Here is a 12969-nt window from a genome sequence, read left to right as displayed (position 1 = left end):
CCTTCTCTAATCCAGAGACATAAAAACACCAAAACAATCTTGACAGTGTTCACAAAATACAGAAAATTAATTCAAAAAAGCAGCTATTGTGGTCTATTGACAACTTCCAGAAATGTCAGTTGCACCAGTGCTAATTAATGCTGAGAACATGCTGATCGCTACAATAAATGTCTGTTGGATTTTGTGTGAAATCCCAGACACTGGTATGTTTAGCACTGTACACCATTCATAGGAAAGTAGTTAATAACAGGATTTCTAGGGAAGATTAATTTGTGCTAGTTGTAGCAAAACTGCTTACATTAACTTACGTTTGACTGAGATTTAATATTCAATATGGTTACTTTAATTGTGATCATTTAGGAAAACTTTCACCAAATAACATGACTTTTTTTAGGGTTTCTAGATAAGTTTCTCTCATCTTATTCTTCCATTATTTTAGTAACTTTGTATATTTTTACTGCCTCAGTAGTCAGAAACAGATGTTAAAAGAAAGAAGAAATCCATAAATATAAGTCCAAGTCAATGCTACTGATGTGTCCAACTGTATGCTCTGACAGCCCTTTGCCTCCTCTGAGGTACCACACCGAACCACCAGATCTTCAGCTCCTGTCAGTCTGAATTTAAACATATCTTTACCCTCTTAAGGGCCTCACTACTTTTTTTTTCCAGCTTCGCCAGTCTAAGAAACAGAAACAAGAGTTTCTGACTGGACATACATCTAAAAAAGGGTCTCCCAGGCCCATTACACAGAGAAGCCTGTTTGTGGACAGAAAACAGATCATAGAGGAATGAAGAAAGTTATGAATGCAGCAAAGGACCGTTAATAAACAGAATACATATATGTAGTGTCATAAACCCCAGAAATTATAAACTACAATATGTAGACTAACGTGAAATTTAATCTACACCACAGCAAATATTACCTCAAAATATAGATTACTACTTGTATTTGAGAATACCAGGCTTTATAATATGGGAATTGGGCTTTCTATCAAACCTGGAGTTACTGTGTTAAAAGACACATGCTTCTGGCATCTGAACAGCTGAGTGGATGAACACAATAAAAGAAGACATCAATATCAAGTGGAGTTGGGAACCGTAAAGTTAAACTCTGGTCTATAAGATATTAATAAACTGAATTGATCTAACACAGGAACAGCCAGCCTAGAGAAAAAAACAACCCATAGCTTTTGAGGTATTATCTTATTCCAGCAGCCCTAAAAACTGGGGGACTCAGCTGATCCAATTAGCATAAGCACTTCAGGGCACTTGCTAAAAACAATCCAGACATTCACAGCTACCAGCACAACATGATCAACCACCATTTTCCACTTTTCTGACAGCTTCAAAATGCCATCCTCCAAGTGAAGTCAACCATTACCCCAGAGTACATTACTTGTTCATCTTAACTAGAGGCTTTTCGTATCAGCCATACTTTTTCCTGTTTTCCTTTTCCAGATATGGAAAGTAATTGCATAAGAAAAAAAAAATTCAGCAGCACATTTTTCTCCAAACATTTAAATATTTACTTTGATTTTGTTAAATAAGGACAGATTACTAAAAAACATGTATAAATAGTTTCCTTAAAGCAACCATTTTCTATATCTCTGCCAAATGTTTTGTTGCCAGGATGCACTAAAAACCCTTTGCATTCATCAAAGACTCAATATTTGCCTTGTTCAATTTCTGTTGAATAAAAAAATCTGAAAGGATATTTTAAAAATGAGGGCAAGGAGCAAGAGTGATGAACATGCCTATATGAAAATGAATATTTTCTTATTTGAGTCTTAGATTGACAATGCCTATTTGACTGTATAAAAGTCAGATTTAACTGGGAGACAGTCAACAGTGTGGTTGCTTAGACGCACATTACAGAATGCAATAGAAGCGGTAAATTCTAACTCTAATTAATATGAATTTATACAGGGTGTATGCAACCAACACTTAACCACATTCAGTCCTGGAGGATCGTTTATATTTTAAAATCAATGAGGTAACAGTAAAGCATCTTTATCACATTTTGCTTGAATAGTTTTTATTCTTTGAAAAGCTGAGTAAATGCACCTTTTACTAATATTCCTTTTATCTTATTCTGTAACTAAAGGCCTGAGAATGAAAAAGATGAATCCTGAAAAAACACTTTTTACATGGGCAGCTTAAAAATCTTGACCTATCCCCATCAAGGATGCATAGGTACCAGCTCAAGTTCACCATGCCATAAGTAGGGCTCTATTTCCCTTTGAAGAGGTCCTCATTGTACCCTTTCATCACCACATGTGAATTCCCTTCCCTGTCAGTCAGGCGTCAAGTTAAACCATCTTTTCTCATTTAGAATTTTCCCTAGGTTTTCACATGTAATCCGCCTCTTCAGATCACTTCTTCATAATCTCTTTAAAATCGGGAGTTTTCTATTTACTGACACAGGCTTATCTGTCTCCAGCCTCAAGTTGCAATTACTGCAGAAATTCTTTACTCTGGTTTTAAGAAAAAAAAAGAAAAGAAAAAAGAAAAAGGTGTGGGGGTGGAATTTTCTGCTATATGATAGAACAGCTTCAACAAACAAGCTGACAAAAACCTTGAAAGGTAAATGCTTTAATCAGAGGTCTTGTTAGGTACTTTTTCTCTCTCCTTCTTCCCTTGTGATCATTCCTGTCAGTGCGTATTTAGGCACATTTTGAAATGCCTGCTGGACCACTGGTCCTAGGAAGAACTTCTGCCTCCCTTGGGCATTAATATGAGATATGAACACTCAGTCCTGCAAAAATAAGGACAGTTCTAGGGACATACATAGGGAAAATAAATATAAGGATGTTTTATTCAGTGATTTTGTTTGTTAGCCACCAATGGTGTTAGATGAGGAATTTCAGACAAAGTGCTGGAAATTCTCCTGTCTCCAATTCTACTTGTGGCACCAAACTCTTTTTAAAATACAGTTAGGCCTTGGAACATGTAAAACTGTAAAACCTGACAAGGATGCACGACGCTACAGACATTGTGTTTGTTCTGCTTTGTGGGTAAATGGGAAACCAAGAGGGTAAAGATCAGCAGGGTTTCAAGACTGAAGTTCTTATCAAGAACTTCTCTCTATATCTGAGACCTGGTCAACAGTCTTCAAAACAGATAACGATGGTAAAGGCACTGCCTCCCAGATTTTTTTCTTACAACTCTTTTTGTTCCAGAGAGATCAATCCAATGTTGCATCTTCCACTTCAGGAGTGTAACATGCACTACTTCAAACTGTCAGAAGCAGCAGTTTTACAGTGTGATTGAACCTTGCTGATTTTGTGCAGCTCTTCTGTAATTATATTAGTAACTGTAGGCAGGCATTACACCCAACAGTGACAGCACATCACAGATCACTGTGTCGGTTGATTTAACAAAAACAAATCAAGCACAGGGTAGAAAGAAGGAGAGTTCTGATGTGGCAAGTAATGCCTATGCTTAGTCAGCTGTGTACATAAATGGTATATACATGGCCTGCATCATGAAATGACAGACCGAGAAAAATACTCTTCAACTTGTTTTGGAAGAGCGATAACCATATGGCAGTCTTTAAGAATCAGCAGTCCTCATATTGTTCACTGCAAAACTTACAAATACATCAAAATCTTAGCCTATGGTGGGCAGCATAAGCAAGACTATAAGGTGTTCTTGACTATGAAAATTTCACTTTAAAAGAAATTGAACAACAGCATTTAACGAAAGTTATCACACAAGCAGTTTTTAATGAATTGTGACTTTTTTTTTTTTTTGTATATACAGAAACAATTCAAGGAGGCATTGTAATAGTTAAGGTGGAATATGAAACAGTTCAGGAACTCACACAAGTTCAGTGTAGAAGTGTAGAACCTGGGCCAAACAACTATTCATTGCAAATGAAATCAGTAGACTCAGAGAAGGGCAATTACTGATGAACAAAACAGGTAATTCAAACATTCTTTCAACTTCAAAAGTCCAATGCTTGCCAGTATGTGTCCACCTCACATCAGGGGAATCACCAGCTCCTAACACCACAACTTCTGTTCTGTGAGTTCCTAAAAACTGCTGTTCTTCATGTCAAATTATCAAGCAGACAGACACTGTGACTCAGCTCTGGGAATCTAGCTGTGTCATCACTTTGCTGTGAAGAGCCAGAGATGGAGACTTTGCTTTAATTCACATTTAGGAAACCAGATAGCTTTTCCAGTCACCACACAAAATGAACCAGCTGTGTATTTGTGTCTGAAAAAAATATATACACATCAGTCTGCATGGTTTGGAATGAAAATGTTTGGTGAGAAACCCAGTTTAAAAATCAGTAATTATGAGCAATGACGTTCATCTGAATGCCATTCCAAACACTGAAGGTCCATTAAACACACCAGGACTGCAGCATATATATGCAACAGCAAATATCCATTTGCATAAGAGAGCAAAAAAGCTATTAAAGCCAAAACTTCAAAGAAGTTTCAGTTGCAGTAGAAATGACATAGTGACAGTATCCATATCACAGGAAGGTGGACATTAGAAGGACACTCCTGGAAATCATTTAGTCCAATCTCCCTGCCCAAAGCAGGTTGTCCACAACATTGTTCATGCTGAATCAAAGATAATTAAACCCCCAAATGGTTAATCTGAGTATTGCAAACCTCAGATATTTATGATAGTAGACAGGAGGATGGCAGTAGACAGGAAAAGCCATGGCCCCTAAGAGGTTTTAAGGGGTTGGAAGTAAACAGCTGAAATTTGAATTAGAACTCTCCCACCGCTCCTCCCAAAACAACAAATATCACAATTGTTATTTTATAGGAGAAAGAACAACTCAACTCAAACATCATATCACCTGCAGGTTATTGTCAAGGGCATCCTTAAGAAAATGAAATGCAGTAAACCACTATAGAAGACATGGAGTAGCATACACCAAGACATTATTTCAAGAATCTTTAGAAATAAAAATCAGACACATGCAAGTCATGAACAGCCCTTAAGAAAGCTGATGTCAGACTAAATTTAATACAAAAATAGTATGTTTCTCAAAAGATGGACATAACAGGTCCCAAAAGGCACATAATCAAGCTGATTTCCTAGACAAAGTCTAAGCCACACATTGCTCTGACCTGTTTCCTTCACAGAAGGAAAAGTAAAATACTATCTGAGTTGAATGAGCTCACTACTGTTCTGTTTTATTATTCCCTCTGATACTTTAGCTGAACTTCATGCACCCCATAGTAGATACCCCTTCAGATCACTGACCAGCTATTTTCCCAGTTCACTTTCTAGAACCTCCCACAAAAAGAAGGAAAATAGCAAAACTCAAACAGATAAGAAAAGGCATGTGAAGATTCAACTGGAAGCCAAACACAGAGGCATTACCTTATTCACTTAGTCTTGCCATTAATTGTTTGAAAAGAGAGACAGAATTTTTTTTCATCAGGTTATCTTTGAATCATTTATGTTATTATATTAAATACTGTACAGTTAATGTGCTTATACCAGCCCTTATTGCAGGCAAAGCAGAGGAGAGAGGTCATGGAAGAAAAGCTGAAGGGAAGAACTAGCTCTTCATCAGGCAATATAATTAGCTCATATCTGTTCTAAACAAAAGGTCCTTAAGAGTGGTCTTTGCCACAAAGGGAGAAAAGAGGGAGAAAACAAAAGCCACCCAGTTTCCTTCTATCTGGTTTAACTGACTGACTTCAGAGCACGTGTACTATATGCAAAGTAAGCGGCAGTAAGTCCACAACAAATGACAGCGCATGTTCCTAAGTATTAGTTAACTACCACTGTTATTATTCTCAACCTATGTTACTATTTCAACATTTTTCAATACAGTCTGTTAAACAGAGACATAACAAAATACTGGAAAGTTTATTCTACTGATGCTTAGCAACTTAGAGTAAATATAAAATGCTTTATGAAAATGCTACATTATTACTGTGCTTTTGCATAAACCTATGCATGTATTTTATTTCTTTCAAATTGTGTGCTGAACATTTACAAAAATGTAACAGAACTAAAAACTATGTTTTGAATTTGTCAATGGTTTAACAGAAAAAAAGGGGTCACTGTCATTGTGCAACCCATCTTTCAGTCAGAAGTGAAAGTTGCAAAGGATTTTTCCTTCTTCAGATTTCTCTTTCTAGCATTATTGGAAAGCTTGTCGTCTTGTTTAAATGAATTTCCTTTTAATCTTCTCCCAGAGCTGCTGGATAGATGGAGCCTCTTAAAAAATTCAGGATATCACTGTAATTGTAAATTGATCTGCTTCTGTTGCAGAAGGTTGGGGCCCTCCATCGAGGAAAGAGACTCTCTTCTCAAAGTTGTTTTTCAGACAAATGATTAATTTGCACTCTCGCTTACTACTATATTATCCTTTAATAGAAGAGAAATTTTTAAACAAATCTACTACTTTTGGATTGTTTTATTTCTTGCAATGTACAGGAAAGAAAGCCAACTACTGAAGCAAATGTGAAACATTTACTGGCTTGAAATCTTTAAATTTCCTAAAGAAGACTTTGATTTTACTGACATAGGCATTAAAACTGCATTAGACAACCAAAATGCACATATTTATCACTGCTAAAGTTCTGAATTGATGTAATGTATTAATAGATACTGGAAAATTCCCCGCTGATTTTTAACACAAAGATTGTAACAGTATTTTGACTATGCAATCTTCAAAACAGACACGTAACTCATTAGTCTCAAAGTAGAGGAAATTATCTATCTAGTTCAGGGCTGAATCCACATAGCCTATTGCCTTTGGCTCTTTGGTTATGAGATCTGGCATCACTTGGATTATTTCACCTAATCCATCATTAGCTTTCACGTGTCCTATATACCATGTAACAAACCTACATTTAACAAACCCAACTCCTCATCAATTACCATGCTGAATATATTACATGTCAGCACAGAGCACAAAGATTAGACATGCTGAATTACATCTTTCTTTGTGAAATACCAATATTTTTAGAGTACTGTTAACATTGCTGAGCCCAACTGTAACACATGTTCCTTCCCATTGTGGACAGGCACTAATGTCCTAACCTTTGCTATTTACATACAACACACAGCTTCTGAACAAAATGAAAAGCCTCAGAAGACACAGAAAATACATAAGAGATCCCAGTAACAGTACCACATTTGTCTTTTTTTTAATTACCATATTTGCTTGGCTAGTGGAATCCTGGAAGTTGACCTATTTTTTTCCTATAATCCTGCAAGTAAACATTAGTAATTTATATTTAACTTTCTTCACATACACAAAGCACACCAAAAGGTTATTACTTACAACAAAAAATAAATACACTGGTCTTGCTCTAACATAGTGTCCTTACTTACCAGTCTTCCACAAATACACCGATGAAGTTTGGAATTCACTCTGTGCATGAGCGTCCCGGATTCCCAGCAGCAGAAGCACTAGAACTCCCACGCACTGGGCTGACACGGCAGAAACCCCTGGACCACGGCAGAAAGCAGCGCTCCCCTCGCTCAACCCCATGCCTCCAGCAGCCTGCTGCCGCCTCCAAAACCTGCAGCAAGACCTCGAAACCTTCTTCAAACAATATTTCCTTCTTCAGAATTTCTTCATTGGGAGAAGGGGGCTGGAAACCTCTCTCCCACTATTGTGCATGGCAGTTGAAGAGGAAAAACTGTTTAACACCAGGGAACAATAGAGTCCTCACTCGCTCTTGCTGCAGCAGCGGCTGCCGCTGCTAGTATGGTTGCTGCTCCACGCTCTTCCATTCAGTGGTTAGTAGCAGTTTTCCATCAGCTAAAAGCGAGACAGCTGTCCGCAGGGGGCTCCAGCTGACTGAGCAGGTTATCTTGCTCTGGGAGGCAGCAGCAGTCATTTACACCAGCTGGAGAGAGTGAGAGACAGAGAAACAGGGATGAGGAGAAACACAAATAGCCCAGTGCTGTAATCTCGACGCAGAGAGTGACTGCAAAAGCCTGCCTTCCCAGACACGTCTCTCTCTGGAATATCCAAAATGATACATATATAGAAGAAAAGAAGAAATAATCATCAGACATGCTTCAGAAACACAAGTCACACAACCAGAACAGATATAAACAGAATCATATATATTGATTAAGAGAACATAAGACATTTGTTCTTATAATAATACGTATGCTACATTAATCATTTTGTAAACAACAAAAAATAAGTGATTACACATGCATTAAATAGACAACTAACAAGGGAAATGGAAGAAAATGCAGAAAACAAAAACAACAGCAAAACACTAACTTGCTTTGCATATTCATCAAATCTGTTTCAGGAAATAACATATAGCTCTCTGCTGTGAGGACAGAAGAATATATGTGTATGATAATGTGTATGTATGTGTAAGCACATCACCTCTGTGGTAGATGAAGTGTGCATGTAATATATAATGCAAGATAACATCCTTTCCTAGCCAGCAAGTATGTACACATGTATACATGCATAAATGTCAACTGCGTAATTTAAAATAATTTGAAGATCAAGCTATCACTCATTTTTAAACATACACTGAGTTTTACATATGAAAGTATTCAGGATACATTAGGCTGTCATGATGATACAAAAACGTAGAGACAAAGCTTTTTAAATAGGGATCTTTATCTCTCCCACTACCCAGTGAGCAGATAAAATAACAATCCTAAAGATCAGGTTTCGGACACCTATAAATTGGGAAACAAATAAGGAATTCTCAGGAGAACTGCTTTCATATTCAAAAAGTTTCATAAAAAATACAAACAGCTACAAAAATACACAGTAAGAACACAGGGCCCAGAGTTTGAAAATGATGGAGCTATTGTTGTTTAAAGAAGAAACCTTCAGTCAACCTCTCTTGGGACGCCTGTCATTTTGCACAACCTTCCCAGACTCAGCCTTTTCACATGCATTAGATTAAAATCAACCGTGATCAAATAATTCCCAAGTCCTTGCCTGTTTAAATATTCTGACATCAGAGCAAATTAGCAATGTTGAAGGTTGCAAATTCGTCTTTGTTTACTTTCCGCTCTGTTACGCCTCTAAGAGGGAATTAAAGGCTCAGGGAGCTCTAGCACCGTGAGGCTGTGATTAAGAGAGATAAGCAAGTGTGGATTACTGTTCCTCAGCTGTTGAAAAACAGGCAACAATCAGGAGATTATAGGTTGATAAGAGATACATAGAAAGCCATGATCTTAACAAATTTATAGCATCCTCATGCAGAATTTGTACCCTCAGCTAAAGCACTCACGGAAATACATTTTATTCATTTCTGCTATATCACGCTCTATTCATTTTAGGAATCATGGAAACCCCTTCAGTCTTTGCTTTGTTGAACTGGGCAGAATATTGTTTTAAATCAAAATCCCCTCTGTGTTTATAGAATTATAGCAATTTCACAGGAAAAATTTGGGTTAAGTTAGTCACATGAACATTATTTTACATGCTACATAGAGGGACTTGAGAATATTTGACCTAGTAAAAATAATGCCAGCTTCATAATTTATGAAAAATAAGACTAAGAATTTAAAGGCTTAAAAAAGTTTTAAGATGATCAGAATATCTGTGGTAAAATATTTATTGACTTGCATAATTAAAATGAAACATATCTAACTTACACATTCCTTTTAAAAATTAAAAGTATAATGTTGGCTTTTTAGCTTGAGCTATGCATCAGGGCAAAAATCAAGTTTATGGAATGAACAGGGAAAAAGGCACCCATTTTAGAGTTATTAAACACAGCAGATTTTACCTAGAATTTTTATGAATGTATAAAGAAAGCATCTGAAACTATTTTGTACGTGACTCAGATCATCTGGAAACATCATCAGGGAACAGATCATCCATGTAGTTGGCACATTGAATCAAAGTGGTTTTTGACAGCAGAACAAAGCAATATGAGAGGGTGAGCACACAGACACAAACACTCAAATATTTACTTACATTTATGCAACTATAAGACCACACACTTTAAAAACTTCTTTAAATAGAGATTATTAAAATAACATAATCTCATACTTTTTCTATGGTTGTACCATAAAAATAAAATATAAAATCAAAATTCAATCAACTATGAATGAATAATTTCAATTTTGTTTTGTTTTGTTTTGTTTTTTTTGTTTTTTTTTGTAAGAAGCTATGATGCATTTAAAACTGCTCAGAAATATGTCACAGAGACAGAATGGAGGGAATATTTATTAAGCAAATGTATTTATTTTTATACATACATATTGTATAGCTGGTTTGGTAAACACTAGATCACTTCTGCAGTGCATACACACATTTTCTATTAATCAGGGTAGGGAAAGTCCTGTGAAACTTGACCCAAGGAGTAGGCTGATGCCTGCAGACAGAGACACCCACACCAACCTAACTGCACCAGTTGGACTTCGGACACAAGAGGCAACATATCCTGATTACAAGTTTCAGCTGCTGCCAGCACGCCTTACTGGGAGACCTGCCATCACTCTTTACTACCCCAGTGTATCCAATATGCTCTTAACCTCTCTCTATTTGCTGCAGTGAACACAGGACGTCCATTCCACTTAACAGGGCAACCACAATTTCCAGCGCACACTGGCAACTCATCTTCTAATACGTACCTAATGATCATAATTTATCATTTGTTTACAGCTTAGACATTCCCAAATAAATGTTTAAGTACTTCTGAGAAGAAACCTCTAGACAAAGCATAGAAATAAACTACAATCGACATTAGTGTCTGTATCACTAACAGAAGATTGACAGTGTTGTACCTTGGAGCACAAACATATGAGTCTCAGTAGACTTTTATTCAGATACAATTATTTATTTGAGGCACAGCAGCTATGTGGAGTCTGTAAACTGCTTGCACAAGTGATAGACAAGTTAGCACCTTTTTTGTTTCCTAGCAAAAAATACTACTAACCTCAAAGACCTTTATGAAAATGAGGTAGAGTTAGCCCTGAAACATTAGAACTATTTGCCCATGCTTTCTAGCATTAAACAGAGAATCACAAACCAAACATGCAATATCTTTTACTTAGTGGAAAGAGAAATGAGAACAGATGCAAATTTCTTAGCCACTGGGTATGAAAAGCTGCCTGCCAAACAGAATCACCTTGCTAGTATTCCTCTGCTAGCAGGCAGTCCCATGCTAGCAGTCTTCTCTGTTTTGAAAAGCCGTGAATAAGAGTTTCAGGATGATATTATCGTGTTGTCCTTCCACATATAGTGAAGTCAGAGTGTGCAGAGAATATAACATATATACAGCACACTTGTTTCTAGTGTCATCAATACTCAACGAAGAAGTGTGTCCAGTGTGACTTTCACCCACCTTCAATTTCACAGTCTGGTTAAGCCAGAAATTTTTCGAGAAGTTTCAATCCAGTCTTCTAGATCTATGGAAGATGTTTTACGAACTCTGTGGCTGTATGCCACTAAACCATCTGTACTGTATATGTACTAGAATACCACAAAAATCACACAAATTCTGAAGAATGAAAACTGTTTTTCTTTCTTGGGTAGAAAATTCAAAGTCCTTCTCATGTGAAGTGTGCTCATTTTGATCTATCTCAAATACTTTTCCCCTTCACTTAGCCATGAAAATAACAAGTCCTACCAAAGACGAGTAAGTCAACTATCTCCCTGAAAAGTGTTCTAGAGTTATAATGATTTTATAACAGCCAATACCCATTGAATAATACAGTATTATACATTTCTGAAATGCACTCTAAATTTGTAACACATCAATCTCATTCAGTCACCATATTAGGATGCCCTTAGATACATCCTCTATATGGGATGCAGTGGCATGGTTGCACCCCTGAAATTTAGAGCAGAAGGTAAGAAGGTGCGGTATGTTCCCTTACATGTATGTTTGTTTTGCAAGACCCATGATCTATCATAAATAATCCATCTAACAACTCATGAAAGATTTTGTTCTCTTTATTCCTTGACATAAACTCATGTGCCAAGCCTTCTAACTCTGCATTTTGTGGCAGCCTGACTTTCTTGCATATGCATTTTACTACATATGCAAGTATGTTATAAAGATTCTCTTGAGATGGAACCTACAATAATTTTATTAGATTTTTGAGAAGTTCAGGCTGGAATAAGCTGTACAGGCTCTTTTAGGCTGTGCTGCAGAACACTGAGCACTCCTCACCACACTCAGTGATGGTCTATTATTTTTATTGTATCAGTGCTAGGGAGCCTAGTCAGGGAAGGTGCAAAATATATCCTAAACATGAGCAATTTGGGGGGAAAAAAATGTTGCAATATACTTCATTTCTCAAAATCTGGCAGGTCTATTCCGTAACTCCAAAATCAAATATGCTGTGCAAAACTTGCAGGTGAAAAGTGTTAGTTTTTAGGTATACTAAACACATGACCTCTAGGTGGCACACTCGACCATGTCATAATATGCTATTTATGGATTAGAGAGACCTCGATTTTCTCTTTTCAAGGAGTGATATTATGTCACATCCTCTTTTCAAACTTTTAATCTAAAACAAACAAACAAACAAACAAACAAACAAGCAAGCATCACCTTTCTGCCTCTTTCATAGAAATAGTACAATTATTTTTGCTTTTGCCACAGTAACTGCTTTTACAAACATTAGAAGTAGCATTATGCCTGTTTGTTAAATTTATATCATTTGTTTGGATCATAGATTTGGAGGACAAATCAAGAACTTTACAAATTATGTATGTGAGCTGTGCAGAAGTAAGCAAGCATTACATGTACAAAATCACTAGAATATGTTAATAATGTATACTTGAATTCTTCAGTGTTTCTTGATTCCTTCGAAAAACTTTGCAACAAGAAAAAGTTATTTTTGGAAAATTAATAAAGAATCTACATGCATGAATGCATGTGCAGCAAACATCTAGTAGTCTAGTTCCGACTTCACAAATGCTTTGCTTTTATTAAGCTAAGTTAGTAGTTCTTGGACAGATTTATCTTCTTTTGAGGTTTTTTGTTTGTTTGTTAGATTATATTGGGGGAAGTGTGTGGTGTAGTGTTT

General features: G+C 36.6%; 1 protein-coding gene across 1 annotated transcript in view; it reads right to left on the bottom strand.

The window, feature by feature from the left end:
- Positions 1-7489, bottom strand: part of THSD7A (thrombospondin type 1 domain containing 7A) — a 195306-nt gene extending 187817 nt beyond the window's left edge. The window contains exon 1 of the mRNA XM_082045561.1: positions 7324-7489. Within this exon, the coding sequence (XP_081901687.1) occupies positions 7324-7483 (160 nt within the window). The 5' untranslated portion in view covers positions 7484-7489. The remainder of the gene's footprint in view (positions 1-7323) is intronic.
- Positions 7490-12969: the final 5480 nt, after the last annotated feature.

The sequence above is a fragment of the Streptopelia decaocto genome (genome assembly GCF_964273445.1).
Source record: "Streptopelia decaocto genome assembly, chromosome: 2".
NCBI classification, from domain to species: Eukaryota; Metazoa; Chordata; class Aves; order Columbiformes; family Columbidae; genus Streptopelia; species Streptopelia decaocto.
This window is presented reverse-complemented; position numbering and strand designations above follow the sequence as displayed.